Genomic DNA, 22,937 nt, shown 5'->3' on the forward strand with positions numbered 1-22,937 from the left:
TGCTTGAAAATCATTCTTCACAAAATTGAAGACAATAAAATGTTCAATAAGTCGTAACGTCGTGCTGGATTCTGGTTTTGAAGCTAAACATTTTTAAAAAGGGGTATTTTTCAAGGTTTCTTTGAAAATTCTGAAAACTCACTACAACCTTTTGACTGGACTATAAGCAATAAACTATGTTGAACACTCACATTGGAGTAAACATTGTAAGTAGCAGGGCCAGGTCCTTTACAATTTAATATAAAGTAAGAGTTATTTGTACTCATAGAGGCTTCAACAGATGCTGGACAGATATCACAGGAGAGACACTTTTCAGGTTGCGATCCATCATCTTTGATCACATACAAATGAAGGCTGTTCACGTTTGTCAGATTAGTAGCGAGATAGTAGCTGGAATAGAGAAACGAAATACTTTTGGATTTTTCAATATTATCAGTGTTGTTGACATAATTTAAATACTGTAGCATTTCTAATGTTATTGCAATCAACAGTAAGTATCAAATATAAATTATTTTTTCAAGTATTAATTATTTTGCTTCAACCAATAATCTCGTTCGTCGTCAAAGAAAGACAACTCAAATAATTTTATATTAGGTATAACTGCATTCTCTTCAATTGCATTCGAAATTCAAGAAGGAAATAAACCTGAAACTCAGATTTTTCAGTTCTTGGTTTTTCAAAATTGTGCTTAGTGATCATCAACTAGCAATTTGAATAGTTAAATTCATAAAACATGTCACTAGAAGGCCAATATATTACCTTTATTGATAATGACAAACAGTTGAAGATTGATTGATTGATTTATTCATTTATTATTCATACCATTTCCTTTGCCAGGTCTGAAGAGACCTATGACAAACATCAAGTTACAGAAATACATTGCAAACTCAAATCACAGAGATAAAGAAAAATTAAAAAAATATATAAATAATAAAATTACTTCATTTTTTTGAGTAGTAGAATGATTATGTTTTTAAAACAAGGCAAGATACTAATACAAAATCATTCTACTACTTTTCAATCATCAGCCTGTTGTCGCTCGCCGCCATCAGCACACTCTGCAAAAGCAGCTACCGACCGCTTACCATCATTCACAAACATTATTTCACCCTCGTTGGTCCAAACATTTCGAACACCATACTTGGTGATTGTGTCTCTGTAGAGAGCCAACCGCCTCTTGGTAAGGTCTTCACGAATCAGGACGCTGCTTCCCGCCAGTTTGCGCTTCTGCAAAAACACCAGCATCCGAACATTGAAGCTGGAGAACTTTACAAAGATTGGACGGGATCGTGGATCAGCAGGTCGCATACGGCCGACACGATACGATTGATCAGTTGCTTATCGATATCCAGTCCCATTTTAGTCTTTATGATATCTATTATCACATTGTCCGTGTCTTCACTGCCACTTTCCACAATATGGAATATGCGAAGATTATTGCACCTTTGATTATTATCGAGATCATCGAGATTCACTTGCTGTAGTTTTTCACGAGTTGAGTTTCGTATTCCTTCAGCTTAGTCTTCAAATTATTGATTTCTGATTGCATATCAGAGAGTTGCTGCCCCAAACTAGATGATACTCTAGAAGATATCCTATCAACTAGATTAGAGATAAGTGAATCGTCTTTTAAAGTACTTGACACAGTTATTGCATTCGAGACATCAGATCATCAGATGAAAGTCCAAGTCTGGCATCGTCAGATAACGACCGGCTTATCGCGCCCGAAGCAGCGCCGGCCGCCTTATCTTTACCCTTGCCCTTACCTGCTTTGGATCCTGTCGCTTTAGGAGTAGACATACTCACTGATATCAGGCGACTGGAACGATGTATGGAATCTTCAATGAATGAAACTTGTACAAAACACCTACACTAAAGTCTTGACAAATTTTCAGACCTCTAAGCCATCAAAAACCGCACAAAAAACAACAAATTATGAGAGCTCAACCAAACATGACCTCACTCTTCAACAGCTACTACTGCTGATTTTGGGGAAGGAATGACTGGATGTGGGGGAAAAGGTGAGTATCATTCATAATCAGACACTGTATGGAATATGAATAAGCATGAGTGTTCCAAAAATTTTCATTGAGAAATATGAACTCTCAGTTAGCTATCATAAGAAAAACCTATGATCATATCTTCTTTGCATGAGTACCGTACTAAATTGGACTTTTTGAGTCTCATTGGTCATTGAGTACCCTACTCATTTTTGACTTTGAGATAATGTAGGTGAATAACCAATTATTGAAATGGTAAAAATCAGAGAATACCCAAGTGAAGAATTTTATGTCACTAGAAGTGGTATCAGGCCATCGACATACAACAGAGAAAAGATCTGTAAAAACAATTTTTGGAAAATTATCACAATTTTCAGGGGTAATGAATAAAATTAAGTTGGGGTGTGCCACACCATTGTTATATTAGTGTATAATGTTTATAGGTGTTATATTCAAAGGATATGCTGCCCAATTTTTTTAAAATAGATTTCTCGCCTGTTTTTGATTGTGATTATTAGATTAGGTGATGTATCTTATGTGAGTATGTGACAATGAGATGGAGTCTGAGAATCACAACCAAAAAATGATTTTCCGGCTGAAAGATCTTTCTTCATAAAAGTGAGTTGAGCTGTAAAGATACTCAGAAATAAACTGCTATTCATTGATTTTATGCCTGTAACTAACTAGTAAAATATGCCTGTAAAAAAACTAGTTGATTAATAATTCCAGCTACTTAGGTGATCCAAAAGAGATGTCAAGAGTGGGTCATCAGCCATTATTACTGAACTAGATTGCTTTCAAAAACCAGGGATACCTTCCAAATGTCACTCTTCAAAGTGCAAACAATAAAATATGACAATGAATTACTTATTCCTCACCTCTGGAGTAACTATTACGCCTAGACAAAATGATTTTAATGATTATACATCTGAAACCCCTGTTTTTCAATGCTTAGGTTTCACTTTGAAGGTTGAGTGGTAGAGAGGAATTGTAAGTCCTAGCTCCACAAAATATAATGAAAGTTTTCAATGTAATTTTCAATGAATACCTAGGTACTGTGGATGAAATTTGAGCTTACTTACATCAAGGAGTGTTCAGTATCATATTCAACAATTGAATCAACCGTTCTCAATCCAGATGTCAACGGCTTTTGAACTCCGTTCTCTACAATGGTCAAATGCTGATAAGTTCCAGCTTTACCTTGGGGCTGAGGTAGAATAATTGCAAAATAAGATGCCGTTTTGAAATAATATGTAGGGTATTGAATCCATCCATTAGTTTGTTTGGTCTCGAGAATCTATAAAAGTCAAAAGAAAGTATTATTCTAGTCAGATAGTTTAGAAAGTATTGGTACTGAATTATACGAGCTAGTCAAAATAACTTTTGACTTGGGAGGGACATGCGCAGCAGAGAAAGCATACAGCAGGAGTGATACAGAGGCACTATGTCACTGTTCTGAGCCGGCCAGCTTTCTCCAACTTCTAGTGACTCAGTAACTGTCCATGTGCTCATGCTACACATGCATAGTCTCCTGACTGAAACTCAAGGGGCTCAAGAGTGAGCCATGGAAATGAGATTGATATGAAAGTGTAAAACTATGGAGAAAAGATACTTGTATCAGTTAGGATACCAGAGAAAGTAGCATAGATTCTTGAAATGTGTAAGAACGCACTGGAATAGCAAAAGTTGGGTATGAGATACAATAAAGCGGAGACATAACTAAATGTTAGATGCATGCATTCATCTCTATTAGTTGAACACTCTCTGTTTCGTATTTAGTATTATTATCTTATTGTAGCTTGAGAGTCCTAAGTTAATTTGTAATTTGCCGCTGGTTAGTTACTTGTGGTTGCATAGTAACCCTTTCTTTGTAATCTAGTGCATGCATTCAGGGGAAGCTTCCATTTGTAGTAAGTGATCACTAGGAGAAACTCCTATTCCTCTCTCATTTAAACTGCTCTCATTATTACCTCTTATTATTACACTCTTATTACCAGAATTGTGGAAAACCTCATTTAACTCTTATTTTGCTTAAGATATCTTATTATTACCGGCTGTGGTGAACCGTAACTCATACCTCAATCTGTACTGCAATTATTGTTCCACCTCATTTCCGACCTTTTACCTTAAATAGTGAAATACCTAAAAGTGCTACAAGACATTCATCATCGATGCTTCATGTGGCCACACCAACAAGCCAATGCTTCAATTACATATGGCGAGAAGGAACAATATCAAGGTATTTAGATTCATTTATCAATTTTATTATTGTTTATCCTCACATCGCGTTTTGTGGTATCCTCACCCCTTCCTCTGGTCCTCCATTTTATGACAGTCTTATTCTACCACTCTTTTTATTTCCTTCCTATCCTCAATCCCGAATAAATTATCTTTTCTCTGATACACTCACCATTTGCTGTCACCCTCATCAATGAATCCTACTCTGACTGTTGATCCAATGCATGATACCATAGGCATTGTACCATAGTAGGTACAATAGGATACCATAGGTATTGTACAGTATTTTTTGGAATGAAGCTTGCCTGGTTATTATCCCATTCCATCAAACATTATCAGAGTTTATAGCCATTATATTAAATGAAGCTCAGTATTTCATAGTGATAGAACTGATAAACCTTAATAGTGATAGAAACTGAATTTTTTGTTACCTTTTGACATTTACTGGTTGTAACATCACACATATTAGTAACAACATAGTTCTGAATGCGATTGGCCCATGCAACAACCACATTCTTTTCATCTGCCCAGTCCAGCTGTACAGCAATGTTCTCCCTAGAAATTTTAGCAGGCAAAAAAAGTTTATTGGTTTTTTCAACAAATTTTATTCTTGTATTTTACTTTTCATTTCAGGCCTTGTACAGTTTTGGGCTAATGCCAGTTGTATCTACCCACTTCATGATTAGGGTGCATATAGACACACTTAGGGCCGTTTGCACAATGTAAGTTAAAGTTAAAGCTTAAACCGAATCTGGAATTTTTTTGTTTAAACTAAAACTCCATTTGCACAGTATCAGTTTAAACTCTGTATTGAGTTTAAACTTTGGGAAAGTTTAAACCTCCAAAGCAGGAGGTTTAAACCAAATAATTTGGATTAACTTGACATCTGTAAAGATTTCATGGGGAAACAGCTGATAGTAAATTATTTTTCGACGGTTGTTTTAAATGCTTCTGTAGACGATAATAATTATTTAGGTTATAGTGAATCATTATTGATAGAATTGACAGGAATTGATAGAAGTTTTTAATGTGATTGATAGAGATAACTGCAAAGAAATTTTGGAACTGAGAAGAATTGGACAAAAAATGAATCATTTAAATTTCTGGAATGATAGAGAATATTTTAACCATTTTTCTCAAAAGTAAAGCAAGTGTCAATTTAGTATTTGATAAAATAAACCACTTGATAGGAAATAAGACAATTTTTATCAGTGGTCTTTGATCAGAAAACATGTTTTTAATAACACATAACTGAGATATTTTGCTTTCGAGAGATTTCTAATAAACGAGGAAGATCATAGTAGATTTAAGTGTAACAAAATAACTTTTTTATCTTAAAATATATTTTTTGGTTCCAACTAAATATAAGTTTGTATCTAATAGTAATATAGCATTTTTGAATAATTTCTTGATTGCTTTCCACTTTTATCACCATACAGCTTACAGCTCTGTGGATTTTGAACAAGGAAATAGTAGCTACATAACCTCAATTTACTGATGGTTTGTAAACAAATAAAAAATTTCCTGTAAAAATCAGCCTTATGATATTATAAACGATGACATTCTATAACCAACTTAACGCTAAACTAGTTTAACTTAAACTGGATTAGTAAATGCACTGAGAAAACCGATTCAAGTTTGAACTTTCAGATTAACTCAAACTCAATTAACTTAATCGATTTTAGCAATATATACTGTGCAAACGGCCCTTAGAGGTCTCAGGTGGCAGTAGATTATAGGTACCTACATCTATGAACATACAACTCGAAAAGCGTGAACGCTCTCTGTGAACGCAACGCACACCATTATTCATCATCTTTCGTGTCAGAGACATTTCTTAAACAGTAATCACATCATATATTAGCACAGAGACATTGCAGTAATTATGAATGAATGAATTAATAAATAACATAATCATTGAAAGGAATGAAACGAAAGTGGATGTAAATCAATGAAACCAATTGTACCAAACTTGTTCTATTGAACTTTTTTTCAACTATAGTGAGGTCAACGTTATAATGGCAATGAAAAGATTGAAGATCAATCGAAAACAAATATTCCTCGCCCTATACGGTCATAAAAGCTCTTGTTCACTGATGCTTTAAATAGATAGTTTTCCTAGTAACATACCTTCTACTCACACACTAAGAAAGTCGACACAACACAATGCAGAAAAGCAAAGCAGCAAAATAAATTTTCATTTACAGACTTACTTCTCATGACTATTTGCATAATCTTCATCATTCATAATTGGAACAATGAATATTGTTACAAACACAAAGCTATATCATTTTTCACCATCTATTTTATTATAAAGAAATTCAATATAGCTTATATTGCTCTAGCAGATTATACCCGTAGTTTATTCAGTTTCATGCATATCCTTGAACAAAGCTCCAGCAGTTTCTTATAGAGAGTACCCCCGAAAATTTCAGTAATGATAAAGGGGCGTAGTTTAAACCGTAGACACATCCCTCTAATATTAAAAAAAAGGTTCTATCCTCCCCCACCAAGACAATATAAGTTTGAATACTCAAGTGAGAATCAAGTGAATTTGAAAAAAATATTGTTAATCAAGATAAAACTAAGCCTATAAAGTTGGTTGGAATAGTGCTTTATTGGAGCCAAAATTTAAGCATTCTAGCTTGTTATCAGAACAATAATGAGTAGGTAGTTTTTTTTTTTTTTGAACAATTGAATGATAAATAAAATCCTAATCCATTCCATTCTATTTGTTATTAAATCAAAAACCAATAGGCCTATGGAATTTTCAAGGGAAAATCGAAATAATAAGTGGCCTACCGATCACCAAAAAAACTTGAATGGAGTGTTTGTTTTCAAGTGGAAATTGCCTGAAATCGCACCAAATTGAAGGTGGATTTTCAAAAAATAAACAATATATATGAATTTAAATAATATATAAACAACCCCCGGCCTCCCTCTGATGGGGGTATTCCATACCCCCACACCCCCCGGTGACACCCTCAAAGTTTAAGTGCTTTCTACTCCAATGTTATATATGATCCCCCCCGAAATTCATTCCTGGCTACGGCAATGACTACAATTATTGTGAATCAAATACTTATAAATTTATTTCTGTATGTTTCTGGTTTTAATAAATGAATAAAATCTGTCAATTCACTCTCTATCACGTTTTCCCCATCCTTGCTGTGAATCAACTACTATACGAAGTATCAGAATAATATATGCTAGTGTCATCATGAAATGAGTAAAGATTCTCTGTCGTAGAAAATGAAATGGTGATTTTCTATGTTCAGCAGATTATTTTAATTTGAACGGTTAGTGAAAAATTGGAAGTAAAACAGTTTCTGGCAAAAGCACATTGTGCATTTCTGAATGTACATGATTTGATTGAATATGAGTGAACAAATGTATCAATGAATATTGATGTTTAAATTGATATAACATTAAATAAGTTGTCACATACTTTGTCACGAGATCCACAGGAGGTTGTAGGCCATCTATGACGATTTCCTTTTTAGTCTTCAGACAAATTATATGTACACTTGCCACTGGGATAGGAGTTCCTGGCTGAATAAACATGCAAATATATCCAGATTATAATGAGGAAGAATATAGATCCTATTATATTAAGCGAGCAATTTCTGTATATCTGTTTATATTTTTATATCTGGTTATTTATGTTCAATGGATCTCGAAAACGGCTCTAACTATTTTCATGAAATTTCGAATAGAGTAGGTTTATGATATGAAAATTCGATTGCCTTAGGTCTCATCCCTGGGAAAACTCGCTAAAGGACATGAAAAGGATAAAAATTATTCATCCTTGGAAAAACAGACGATAATATCGTCATCTGACGAATCACAAGATGCATGTGTGGGATAGAAAGGAACAGAATTATTTCCAGCTGTGTAATCAATCAGCAAGAAATATTATCTAGAAATTTTAATCGACTTGATCGAAATAATCTGATTTGTTGACATGATATGATAATCATAATTTTCAATGTTAATCATTATTTGAGAATTAGCTTAACCGGCGAACTTTGTACCGCCAAAAAGTCAATGTATCTCATGTCACACTTTACATTATTCGGTGAATCTGGAAATTTGGAATTTTTGAATTTGGAAATCATGATTTGACATGATTTGGTGAATCATGGAATTTATCTGACAATCAATATTTTCATTTACATCTCAATAAGGACTTCCTATGTGCTTAAAACCACGGTATACAGAAGAAGATATAATTTTCATCTAAATACCGTGCTTAAGACTACCGTTTTAATACCAGTAATAGTATATTTCGCACCTAGGGCCGAAAATGAGACTTTTCCGGCTCGAAATCGGTTTTCAAGTCCGAGGCCGTAGGCCGAGGACTAGAAAAGATTGAGAGCCGGAAAAACATTTTTGCCCGTGGTGCGAACGCTATTTTTCGCCACACAGAGAAATAAACAATATATATGAGAATAATTGTTTATTAAGCAGTTCCGAAAACAAAAGTGGAAGGTCATAGCTCTAGCTATTAGTATAGTAATTAGTATCTAGTTATTAAAGTATAGAAAACTGAAGAATACATAATACTTGGAAACCTCACAGAATCATATTGATTTTTCCAATACATCAATAAATTTTAGTTCTATTAGGATCCTCCTCAATTTGAATCAGGCAGCCTTTTGTTTTCCCAATTCCAAAAAAAAAAATACCTAAAATACTCGTTTCACTGGGAATTCGTGTCTGATAGTAGCCTACATTATAACTGAAGAATATAAATTATTACTCATTTTATTGTGATCTATTCATGTTTTTCTTATGAAATTCAATAAATTATAGGCCTTCAGCATGAAGACTATGTCCAATTCATTTGTACTGGTGGCAAAATTTTACATTGAAAATAATTATTTGATAAAATCCAAGTTCAATAGTAATGAAAACAAATTCCTTCAAAAAATAATTGATAATAATACGTTTCGAGGGAAAAAATTAAGAACAAAAAAATGGGAAGCATTGGGGGATTCAAACCGAGGTACCATCGCTCCGTAAGCAAGCTTCTTACCGCTGCGCTACATAGACATTCGTAAATGGTAGTCTTATAACCTGCTGATAAAAATACACACTTTGGGCTATGGAACTTCAATTAGCCTACGGTAGCATAGATGAATTTGAACATTAATATTCTGAAAAATCTAGAAGGAAAATAGAAATTTGGGCTTCCAGGTGCACGAGATTGATATTTTTAGAATCTATGTTCAAAATTTGGAGATCTAAATCATTCCCGTTTTTCCGGTATGCAATCCACAAGTTGACATGTTTTGATGTGAACAAACACAACCCCACTCTCTCTTATTATATAGAAGAAGAAGATATCTTAGGTACCTCTATTTCATTCATCCAAATAAAATGATAGTATATTACTGTAGAATACTTTATTCAATTCTAGAAGCATAAACTGATTCTGTTTCATAAACTATTTGTTAAAACGTTCAGCACCATGGATATTGCCCAAGTAGTTCCAAAACTATCCACCAGGTTTTGTGATAAACGCAGTACTATGAGGTTTGAGGTTAGATTCTATTATACTCTGAAAATTGAATTTGAGTAGTTTATAATATCTTATTTGTATTTCATTCATCCAAATGAAATGATAGTATCTTATTGCAAAATACTTTATTCAATTCTAGAAGCATAAACTGATTCTGTTTCATAAACTATTTTGTAAACCCGTTCATATCAAATCAGAATCAGCTGTTATTCAAGGTCATTTTACAGCCCTAGGGCCGTAAAGTTTTACCGGCCTGGTCGGAAAACAATCACTTTCGGCCACCATATGACGCACGTAAACCAGCTCATTACATCCAAGTGTGGCGAAAACAATTTTATCACAGATTGACATCTTTATTACAGCTGGTAAGTTGAGATGCTAAATCATATTATCACAACATGATCTTGAATCAATTTTGAGGATGCTGATCTTCCTCAAGATCACTCTCTGTAAAGATTATTGTTTCTTCTCATAAATTATAAATATAAATTATCTAAAAAAGTGGTTTTTGGGTATTGGTCTGTATATATATATATATGTGTGTGTGTGTGTGGTGTGTGTGTGTGTGTGTGTGTGTGTGTGTGTGTATGAGTGTATGTGCGTCTGTTTACACGATATCTCGTCTCCCAATCAACGGAATGACTTGAAATTTGGAACTTAAGGAATGTTATAGATGGTATTTAAACGTATATCAATTCCACAACAATCCCTCATAAATATTGTTGTGAATGTGCTTTTGTAATTAACACTTTATTCATTAAAAGTTGACATTAATTTATGAACAAGATAAAAAATAAAATACTACATCAATTTGGAACGTTCATCATAAAGCTGCGTTTACACACAAGTTTTTAACATTTTTGTTAACAACTGATGTTAATATTACAAAATTTAATTACATCATGTTGAGTTTCGTTTACACTGGAGTTGATAACATGAGTTATTAATAGAAAGTTGTCAACTTGACTGAATTGACAAAAAATTATCTTAAAAAAAGTTGATAACTCGAGTTTTCAACAGAAAATTCCTTGTTATTAACAAGATTTATGTTATCCATCGAGAGTCGGTAACTTTTGTTAATAACAGGTTATTATCTTCCCAGCAGCCCCCTCGCCCAGCATCCCTACCCTACAACTACAGCTGTTCCCTAATAACTACAGCTGCAGACAAAACATGTGACAAAGTTGTTAACTTTTGTTGATAACAAAGCTAGCAGCCAAAAGAAAATGTTATTAACTTAACTAGCAGGTAACCCGTGCTTCGCAAGGGTCTATTTTAAAACTTGATGTAATGAAATCCAGAAGAATTGAGAATAGGCCTATAAGAATCCTCGGTTGATTAAGAATCTATAAGTAGCATTTCAAGTAAATTAGTCCAGTAGTTCAGATGTGATGATGCGTCAAACATAATATCCCTATCCTCTATACACGTGTGTATACGTCTTTAAAGCCAGTTCTTTCCTCTATTATAGTATAGAAGATGATAGATAGATGGATATATCATCCATTTTATCTATCATCTTCTATACTATAAAAAAGGAAATGGATGAGAATAAATTTTGAAAGGTTTGAGATACTGTATCGATGTGCGGTTTTCACCATACCTTTTCTCTGGAAATCTTGTATCGGAATCGTGTATCATATGACCACCTTTCAATTAAAAAAAGAAGTTGTATTCAAAATGGTGGAAAAAATTTGGGTGCGACAGAAAACCTGTTTTCATCATTCGAAAAGGATCCCCAATCATACCTATCTCCTAATTTCCCTTTTAAGAGAAATGTTCTGCTGCTTCCTTACAACAAGTGAAAGTATGACAAATAATTGAAAACTTGAAAAACTTGATGTAATCTAATATTGAAGAATTTAAAATAGGTTTATAGCCATCCTCGGTTAAGCAAGAATCTATAATGCAAAATTTCAAGTTAATCAGTCCAGTAGTTCAGACGTGATGATGCGTCAATAGTTATTTGTGCAACTAGTGCGCAAAGTAACAGTTTGCTGCACCGAAAGAAACGTTTTCGCCCCACTTGGATGTAATGAGCTGGTTTACGTGCGTCATATGGAGGCCGAAAGTGATTGTTTTCTGACCAGGCCGGTAAAATTTTTACGGCCCTAGGGCTGTAAAATAACCTTGAAATCAGCTGATTCTGATTTGTTGTGAACGTGTTTACAAAATAGTTTATGAAACGGAATCAGTTTATGCTTCTAGAATTGAATAAAGTATTTTGCAATAAGATACTATCATTTTATTTGGATGGATGAAATACAAATGAGATATTATAAACTATTCAAATTCAATTTTCAGAGTATAATAGAATCTAACCTCAAACCTCCTAGTAGGCTACTGCGTTTATCATGGGACATGGTGGATAAACGGAATCATTTTATGCTTCTAGAATTCAATAAAGTATTTTGCAATAATATACTATCATTTTATTTGGATGAATAAAATACAGATAAGATATAATATTATAAACTATTCAAATAATTCGATTTTCAGAGTAGGATAGAACTTCTAACCTAAACTTCCGTTGACATTGAGATTGGCCAAATTTCAAGTGTGCTAAAACAGCTGATCAAAAACTTTTTATTATTTGTGTTTATCATTCAATAATTAAAACATTTATAATATCATCTTATTGTCATTTGGAAGAATAAAAATTATAAACTCAACCTCTTACATAATTGAACATAATCTTTTAGGTTATTTAGACAAATCAGAATAAAAAATAAAAATACTTGGACAATTCCCTGATATTCAGATTACCTCAGATTTGCTAGAGCTATGACCTTCCACTTTTGCTTTCGAAAGTGCTTATAAAAATTATTTCAAAATAGTAATGAAAATTCTATTCATCCATCTATCCATGAGATATTGCACCAGGCGCAAAGCGCGAGCTATAAAAATTCAAACAATTATTTGAAATAATAGTATAAAAATATTGTCACTATTGTAAATTATTAATTAGTAATATTGAAATTAATTGACAGTGGAAGTTGTCATAACCAAGATTCAAACTATCAAAATAGGCTGTTTGAATTTTATTTATTTTTCAATTTCTCATATATTGGGAAGTTTTTTTTTGGTGTGGCGAAAAATAGCGTTCGCACCATGGGGAAAAATGTATTTCCGGCTCTCAATCTTTTCTAGTCCTCGGCCTACGGCCTCGGACTTAAAAACCGATTTCGAGCCAGAAATATCTCATTTTCGGCCCTAGGTGCGAAATATACTATTACTGGAATGGTTTCTTGAGTGCAGCAGAGGAACTTTGCGCACGTATTTCACATTAAGTTTTTCCTACAGTTACCATTGAATATGAAAAGTGGGTAATTATGGGTAAAATTGCCTGAAATGCATCAAATGTTTTTCTGTGTAATTTTATTATTGATAAAATACCTTCATTTATTGTCAAATTGAATAAAAATGTTGTCCTTGGTTATAATATCTAATACTAATAATTAGCGCGTTGTGCTTCGTTGCACCTCTGCTCACTATAGCAGCCACAGCAGTCACTGTTACCAACTTCATTTTGATTTTGCTGCACTGTTGCTCCATATAACCTACTAAGTATTTTGCGTTGCCATGTTGCAAATCTGGAGTGCAGAAAAATTTTTCCCACACTAGAGCGGAAAAGTGATTCTTTGCGTTCTGTAATCAGTGCAGCAATGGCCACTTTTCAACGTAACTGTAGGAAAACATAATTTTCCTATACTAATTTACACCTGTATACGTGTATAATCCAGTTCTTTAATATAATAATTTTTTTTAATTCCGACCATATGATTTGGTGATTTTTTTATGAAATCGTATCTACTATTAATGAAGTTTGAACATTAATTTTTAAAAATCTAGAAGGAAAATTGAAATTTGGGCTTCCAGGTGCACGAGATTGATATTTTTAGAATCTATGTTCAAAATTAGGAGATCTGAATCATTCCCGTTTTTCCGGTATGCAATCCACAAGTTGACATGTTTTGATGCGAACAAACGAACACACGAACAAACACAACCCTACTCTCTCATATTATATAGATTATGTTGAAAACTTTTGTTAAAAACTCTGGTGTGAATGCATTATTATTTATTTACATTAAATCAGATGAAGATCATTATCTTAATGATCACACACGAGTAGCCTAATATTAAGATTTCTGCGAAGAATTTTTGCGCAATTACCGAGAAATAAGGAAAAATTTTTGCGCAAATCCCCCTCCCCCTCTCCCTTCCCCCTCCTCCTCTGCGCATGCGCAAACTCCCCCTCTCCTCCCCCTCTCCCTCTCCTTCTCCCTCTCCTTCTCCCTCTCCTTCTCCCTCTCCTTCTCCCTCTCCCTCTCCCTCTCCCTCTCCTTCTCCCTCTCCCTCTCCCTCTCCCTCTCCCTCTCCCTCTCCTTCTCCTTCTCCCTCTCCCTCTCCCTCTCCTTATCTTATCTCCCCTCTCCCAGTGAGGACGAGGGGGTTGAAAAGAGAGAGAGTGATCTTTCCCTCTCTCTCAGTGAGGGAAAAAATAATTTCCCTTTTTCGAGGGAAAAAGGGAAAAAATAATTTCCCTGTTGGAAAAATTAATTTCCCTTTCTACTGTCAGATTAAAGTGAATCCGGTTTGCTTTCCACCCGACAGTTTAGAAGAAGAAGAATTTCCAAATTCTAAAATTCCTCTTCTTCTATGTGTGCTGTACAAACCTGCGGGCGTTGCTTTTTTTGGTCAAGTGTGCTCTCCGAGAATATCTATTAGTAAATTTAGTACGAACAAGCATTCCAAAAATATTTATAGATATTCTCAGACCTATATCACTTGGTGTGCTCAAATCAATATCGGTACAGTTCTCTTAGGAAAATTCGATTTCCACTGACATTAAGTTCCCACGAGCGTGAAAGAAAACTTTTAAGTTTATGCTTGTTTAAGACTAGAGAATACTCATTGGGCAAGTTGATAACCTCTTTAAAGTCTCCTTCACTATCAATATCAATTATTTGTATGCAAATTTCACCACTATCAGGAAATGTGACATTTGTTACAGTAAACCAATCGTAAGCCAAATGGTCAAAACCCCAATTTGCTTGTGGGTCTGCATCAATTGAAAATTCATTAAAGCTTGCGCAATCGAAATAAGCACTCATTTTATCGTCTTATCAGTTCGAACGTTTCAAAGCAAATGACACCTTCTGTTGCTGCAATTCGACGCGTGCTATACTTTCCTTATCTAATGTGATGTTACGTAGTGAAATCCATCGCTCGTGCCAAGGTTATAGAGAGAGAGAAATGGTGATGCGCTCCTATGTGTTTCTCTCTCACACAAGTAGCAGACTGGTATGCACCCAATTCAGGCCTCCTCGCGCGTTGCTGCTTTTCCTCTGCTGCAAAAGCCATGTGTGTTGAGTTTGCTCTCCTTTACTTCGTCATCCGTATACGAGCATATGCCTCTTTCCGCGTAGCGGAGCACAGCATTTTACGAATGAGGAGTAAAGAGAGAATAGAGAATTCATTCCGTTCTCCACTATGATCGACCGTTCGCTACTACTAGCAGTTGAATTGGATGCTACGAAGTCTGCTTTCCCTCGCCAGCTATGCTTACAATTAAATTGTTACCGCTCGTTATAGATTTTCTTTTGGGGCTAATACAAACCCAGCATATTGACCAAGACCCATTTTCGATGTAATCAAATCTCCCACCTGTTCCTCAGTCAAATTATGTTGTTTAGCCTCTATCCAATTCATATTAAAACTAACTTTTGCGTAATTCCTTACAATATCGTAGGCCATTTTGTGAATGAATAATTTTAAATAATCTATAAAAGCGGGTGAACATTGCAGTCTCATCACAGTATCTTTTTCAGAATTTGTAATCAAGGTTGTTAGTTCATCATTAACCTTTTTAACAGCAAGATCCAATTCATCTTTCTTAATAAAATCTTTTAAATCAGTTTTTTGTGCATATTGCTCATTAATTTGTTTAATCAGACCATTAACAGCATCCTTTGTAACGAATTGTTTAATCCCATCAAAAATAGTAGCTTTTATTGCGTCTGCCATTCCAGATAATCTTTTTTCAAATTCTTCCTTAGTTATATTTTTACTAGTCAATTTCTCCAAAACAGTATCTAAATATTTATTATCAATTACTGACGGTTGTGTTTCATTTACTTTAGTAAAAATTTCTGTACTAAGCTGTTTCAGTTTAGTGTTAAGATAGTTTCTGTCCAAGATCTCTAAATTTTTAATTTTATCAGAAATGGCTTTCAATTTTTCGTCCAAATAAGATTTATCAACCTTATTTTTGTCAATACTAACCAACTGGGTTGAAAAGGTATCTGATAAATTTTTCACTTCTCCTAATGCACTCTGTAGAGTTTGTGTTCTCTCTATGATAACTTTATCAATATTTGCACTAAAATTCTGTAATGAACTTTTAACAGCTTCACTGATTCCCTGCTGATTTATTGAATCAATTATAGTCTGTGTTATGACATCAATATTACAGGAAACCTCAGCAGTTGAAGCGGTAGCAGTAGGTGTTTCAATCCGTCCGAATCGATGCAAGGTCATCGTGACACTAAATAATTAGTTTTGCTTCTCTGAGCTCTTCTAGTATAGATGAAATCTCAACATCATGAGCAGAATTCCCAGAAGCTTTTGAGGAATAGAGTAAATTTAATCTTTCCACTAGTTCATCAAAAATATCAAAGTATTGGTAATTTCTTTCATGAGAATATTTTTTGCAAAATTCAACAAACCTTGTCCCTTCTTTTTAACAAGTTTTTTACTGGGAAATAATTTCTGAATCAATTGCGATTTAATTCCATGATTACGTTTAACATAGCCTCTTCGATCTAAATGTACGCCAGTAAGTAATAAGATACGTTTGTACTTGTCAAGGTCATCATTATTATAAAGATTTCTGTTTGGTCTCGCTTTGAATAATAATTCGAGTAATCCGCGAGTTAATTGAATTCTTTCTTTATCACATCTATATATCCATTATCAAATATTACCTGTATATCACTGATATAATACTTTTCACTTTGATGTTTGTATGAAACTCCATAAGTAATTGAATTATTCAACTTTTCGTTATGAAACACTGTTAGGTATTTGCTCAACAAATCATTGATTCTGCTAGCACCAAGTGAACTCCCATCATCATCATCATCATCATCACCATCCTCCTCTCCCTCTTCCTCATCTTCATACTCATCATCATCATCATCTTCATTATCAATTTCCATACTCTCTTGTTCCTCTTTTACTTCTTCCTTTTTAGGTGTAAAATCATGATTAGAATGCAATGTAGATTTGGTTTTTCCCAATTCAATTATAGGTTCAATTAATGGCGAAAGAGATTTCCTATTGAATTCATCCGTTCGTTTTTCAAAATTAATAAGGCTTTTATGCTTGTCACTAATCACCTTTCGTAATGTCTTAATCGTTTCTATTAAATTCTCCTTCCTGTTATTTACTAAGCTATTTCCTCTCCTCTTCCTCCCCCTCCTCCTCCTACTCTTATGTGTTTTAGACAACATGACTGCACAAAGAATTATACTCTACTGAGGGGAAAGTATCGTGTCCAGTGAATCCCGATATTTTCCTTCCTTTATAGTACATTCTTTTAAAATTGTAAGAAAGTTATGCGGTTTACGATTCCAAACTGTATGACAAAGTTTACTGAAATCTTTATAAGACATATCTCCTCCAACATGATCTCTGTGAATTAATTTGAGACTCAATAAATCCATCTTAAAAATATTATCATATTTGCGTTATCTCTAGTGAAATGTTTCTGTGTGGCACCATAACTCTGAATTAAATATGCAGTATCAATATTACGATGACGACCCATTGTAAAATATTCTCTTATCTGTGGCACATTACTCAGTTGCAAGTCATCAAAAATTACCAAGCTATATTCAGGGATACGGTTTGGATGGGGAATTTGGCTCACATCATCTTTCATGTGAAATCCGATATTTTTCAAACCTGCAAATACCTTATTTAAAAAACATATTTTGGTTGATATAAACTTTTGCTAAATAAGTAAATGTGCTTAAATTTTAAACCATTTTCAGCAAATACTAAATTAAATAAGAGATTTGTTTTTCCTCCAGCACTGGGAGATATAATTAACATTCTTGCATTGTGAGGTAGTAGCTCTCCATTTTTACAAAATGCAGGCTTTTCTTTATTTGTAATTAATTTATCAAAGTTAACAATTGGTAATTGGCTCATGATTACAAACGTACAGAGCGTGATCTGATAAGCCACTGAAAATTTTTACAATAGTTAGAACAATGACCGAGGTCATGATGACGCTACTTGTATAGAGAGGCGTTTCCCAGAGATTGGAATGCAGAGCAACACTCTCCACCTCCTCTCCTCATCATCAGACAGATTATGGATGTTCAAAAGATTCTTATATTACGAAATGAGAACCAATGTTTGATGATGACAAATAATACTTCTAATATATTTTCAACAAATGTACATCATGATATTTACAATAAAATCTTCGATAGATTATTTACAATAAATGTACATGTTATTTACAATTGAGTACAAAAGATTATTTTTCATCTAATAATTGATCTTTACTAATATAGCTAGGTTTAGAAAATCCAATCCATTTCACTAACAATCCTTTTTTATCACGTTTTAATATTTTTTCAATCAAATACACTTGTCTCTCCGTTTCGTTTAATTGCGTTTTTTTAATTTCTTCTGCATAAAACCGACCACTAATTACTTCACCGTTTAGATCTCTCAGTGAGTAGGTTATAGGTTTGGAAGGAAATATAGAATGAATCACAAAATACTCTGCGCTCCAGTTTATGTTATAAGATTTATCGAAAAATAATCGTTTCTTCGAGATTCGCACGATATCGCCTAGCTTAAATTTTGGTTTTGAATTTTTCAATTTATATCGTCTATTGAATGCAGAATTCAATGACGATAAAACATGTGTACGATCTTTTTTCCCCACATCTTTAGGTTTCATTCTAATTGAACTGTGCACTGTAGCATTATAATTTTGAACCAAACTGTCTAGATTGGTTAACCAGTTTTTGTTCCGTGCTCAGTTAAATATCTATAAATTTTTGCTTTAAGTGTTCTATTAAACCTTTCAACTATGGAGGCTTTCTTATCGGTAAAAACATGGTAATGTTTAATACTATATTTATCTAATAATGCTTTAACTTTTGAATTGAAGAATTCTGTTCCCTGATCTGTTTGGAACAGCTTAATGCCCTTATTTTTAGAAATAATTGGTTGGAGAGCGTTAAATACAGATTGACTTGTCTTGTCTTTTAATGGTACACAATATGCAAATTTTGTAAAACAATTAATAACAACTAAGATATATTTATAACCCTTATTAAAACGTGATAAACTTATCATTTCAATAAGGTCTGCTTGAAGGAGATCTTTTTCACTTTTCAGTTCATACTTGCGAGTGGGATAGTTCACACGCGGCACGCTATGAAGCTCTAAAGCTAGCTTAGATCTAATAATATTCATGATATTTACAACAGACAAATCAAATTAGTGGTGTTGGATGATTGTCACGACACATACTGATCAATCAGTTGAAGTGTTGAGACTATAATGACCGAAAGGGAGAGTATTCAGACCATCTTCTGCAATGTATCTCTTATCGTCATAAGGACTCAAACAGACCTTAGCACATTCGACCTGAAACATACTATGGTTATAGGATCTTAACATACTAAATTTTTCTACATGTACACTACGTTCAAACAATGATTTCTTATACAAATTAAAATTAAGTTTTCTACATTTAACCGATGACTTTACTCCTTTTGCTACGTATTTATTTTCAACCTCGTCATCATTCTCATTACCAACTAAAAAGCTGTAAAGTTTCGATCTAAGACCTATAAATTTAGAGATCGGCCTTGAGCCCGTTTCATCCTTAAACTTACCTACAACTTTATTTCTCTCCATGGAAAAGCAAGGGTGGGCAGGTGGATAGTTTGAAGTATCGAATAGGGTCAAATTATCTTGATCAACTGATACACATCCTCGACTTTTAGGTTTAGAAGAAAACTGTCGGTATCGGTCATACAGAGTTCTACGCGGTTCCAGGGTACGATTTTTTGTAATTTGCAATAGAAAAAATCGTACATATGGAATTTACTCAACTCCAGTACGGAAAAGCCGGAATAGACAGGTTTGTTCATTTTAAGTTCCAACTTGCGAGAGAAAACCGCGATCACGTCCGGACTAATTATTTGCCAGCGTTTGCATAACGGATTTGAAATGTACTTGTCTAATCGTTTTTCGTCTGTAATAATTTTAACATTAATGTGTTTCCGAACTGATTGTATAGTCTTACCAAAACAAAGATTACAACAGGCCTTAAAGAAAGATACCTCAAATTTATTTTTCGCGTTCTGTCTATTCCGGATATTGAAGTCGATGTAGCTTTTCAGCCAGGGAGATTGGGAAAAGCTTATGACGCGATGCACTTTCAATAATTTCAAACCGAGCTGAAGGTAGAGTTTTAAATTGACATAGTGTACAATGTACTTTTCACGGTTAAAAAGTGTGTTCATGAGTTTTCTGGTCACTCCCTGACCGTTCTCATTTGTCTGATACTCGGACAGCAATTCCCGCGGTGGAGTTAAGTGTAGCGGCGCGAGAGGGAAGCTGGCATGTTTATCGTGTAAATCTTTCGGGTACTCGAGATCGCATTCAATTATGTAACCAGTTCCTGAATTGCTGTCCAAATTCGCGAAATCAAGTTTGGAAATTTCTTCCTCTGTGAGGAATTTGAAATTCCCAAAAGGGAGGGGTCTGCTCATAGCATCCGCGTAAAGAGAATTAGCATCCACGTAAAGGAGATAATTAGACGGTTTTGAGGGATCGTATGTCTCAGGTAGATGTTTATTATTCGCCTCACAATAACGTTTACCGATAAATGAGACCCCGCCTCTCATTCCCGCTTCGAACATGAGATGCATGTCCGGATCTGTAAGTAATTGCAATTCGACTTTAGTGTACTTCAACATGCAATTCCAGGTGAAGTCCGCGAGGGAAAGAAAATGGGTCACATCGAGGCCGTATGAGCTAAAAAGCGTAGACCTCATGGATTCAAAAACTACCGCTAATAGCATTACGTCCAAACATAAATAAAAATCGTGATATTCACCCAGATTTTTCAGCTTGAATGTTGAGAACACTCTTTGCGCATGCTCATATTCTTCGCGAGACAGAGGTGTATCAGTTAAGTCGTTATGAAAACATTCAATGGGAGGGAGCGATGTTTCCGCGAATTTTTCGGGACAGCTCATGTACGAGTAGGGATATACTCCTTTTTTCAACAAGAGCTGTCTGTGTTCGCGAGGTGGATCATGAAACACCGAAAATAATCGTTCGAACTTCTTTTCCATGTCTGTACTTTCTACCAAATTACGCACCAATACTTCCAAGGATTCAGACATAAACTTGTAGGAATCTAAAAATTTAATTTTGCCTACTGAAAGTGTCAAAAATCTCTCTGACGTATTTGCGATGCAGGAAATTTCTTTTTTACATTTACCGAGCGATTTCAGAATAAAATGCGAATCAAAACCGGAGAAATTATGAAAATAACACGAAATGTACTCCGGAGTACGAGCTGTTAAATTGCAAGAAACATGTGCTGCACATAGGTAATTACCGGTTTCATGTGCATGGTGACGACATTTAATATCGGTTTCTGAGAACGGTTCAGCACAAAGCCCGCAGTTTACTGAATTTTGAAATTCGCGCTCTTCACTTTCGGACAAATGTTGCATCGGAATTTCACGTTTCATATCCTCATACAAAATTTCGCCAAGATCTGTAATTTCCTGAAGAAATTTCTCCATGATTTTTTCGTCTAAACTACTCGATCTATGGAGTACAGGTCCGTAGGCGATTTCTCCGTTTACATCTATAACAACGAAACAATACCCGCAAGGAATATGCCGCGCCGTTTTCTTTGTGTAACTACGAGTAACTTCATCAGAATCGGAATCATCATCATCATCATTATCAATATTCACAACGTATGTTTCTAAATCCGCGTAAATAGTGTACTTTTTCTTCAACGTCGCGCCTAGTTTCTTGAATTTAATTGTCTCTCCGCGTTTAGGATATGAAACGCGCTGAGATTCAAACTTGGAACAAAGTTCCACATGTTTCAACAAATTTGCTTTCCCGTCACAATTTATAGATTTGTTTGATGTGAACCGGTGAAAACAAAAATTGCAAACATGTACTTGACCGTGGCATTTTGAAAGGTGGGAGAGAAGACGCGATAGCCCGTTTTTCCCGTTCGCGGTATTTACTAAACAGAAATGAGTTTTTCCTGCATCGCCTTTCAACATTAAAAGATTAATTTGGTGTTTACGCGTGCGGAAAATGCTTGTACGGTAGGGAAAAAATTTTTTGTTGTCATACGCGATGACGTGAATTGCAATGTCCGGATTGAGTATTTCGAATTTCTTAATATCGCGTGTCGTCACCGGGAAATTTACACCTCGCATATTGAGTCTGTGAGCAAACTTGCTCAAATACTTTACAGTCAAGTTCGCTCTATTTGGTTTCTGATGGAAATATGCGAGGACCGACCACAAAAAGCATTTTTCGTCAGAGAGATTTTTGACATTTATAATACATTTTTTGTTTTTCAAAAACTGGGGTGTTTGAATGAAACTGGATGTGTATATAGGATTAAATTTAATCACGTTCACATCCAGTGATTCAATTTTCTTTAGCACCCATCCGCTCCCATGTCTTACGAAATTTTCGAAAGATGAGAGGATTTTTCTCACAGCCAAGAAAAAATGCTCATTAAAATCTTCATAGTTCTCAAGCACGTTTAGCGCTATGTTGGAGTAACTATGTAGATTTATTAGAGATGAAACAGACTCATCAACCTTGTCATCCAGCACCACTAATTTATACAATAAAACGTTTAAAACTATGTACCACTTTACATTTGCATCATACCGTGCCGCATGCTCCCTAATTATCTCGAAAACTCGAGTTTTCGTCCTCTCAAGCACACTCTCAATGTCAATATCCTCGTCCTCAAAACTGATGCGATGGCGAACTGCGCTTGAATTGATCCCACGAAGTCTGCGTTCCCTCGGCATGATACTGAAAAAACAAAAGAATAATGATCAGGATGGCATAGG

The 22,937-nt window shown here is 34.6% G+C and overlaps 1 protein-coding gene across 3 annotated transcripts in view; it reads right to left on the reverse strand.

Annotated features, from left to right (window-relative positions):
- The window catches only part of LOC111060758 (venom dipeptidyl peptidase 4-like), an 81,530-nt gene that overhangs the window by 12,846 nt on the left and 45,747 nt on the right, over positions 1-22,937 (reverse strand). For 2 of the 3 annotated variants that reach the window (XM_039424772.1, XM_039424773.1), the window contains 4 exons: positions 7,687-7,790; positions 4,670-4,793; positions 3,083-3,297; positions 192-390 (listed from right to left, as the gene is read on the reverse strand). In XM_039424772.1, coding sequence (XP_039280706.1) covers positions 192-390; positions 3,083-3,297; positions 4,670-4,793; positions 7,687-7,790 — 642 coding nt within the window. The remainder of the gene's footprint in view (positions 1-191; positions 391-3,082; positions 3,298-4,669; positions 4,794-7,686; positions 7,791-22,937) is intronic. The other variant, XM_039424774.1, reaches the window with a different exon arrangement.

The sequence above is a fragment of the Nilaparvata lugens genome, chromosome 3, assembly GCF_014356525.2.
Source record: "Nilaparvata lugens isolate BPH chromosome 3, ASM1435652v1, whole genome shotgun sequence".
Classification (NCBI taxonomy): domain Eukaryota; kingdom Metazoa; phylum Arthropoda; class Insecta; order Hemiptera; family Delphacidae; genus Nilaparvata; species Nilaparvata lugens.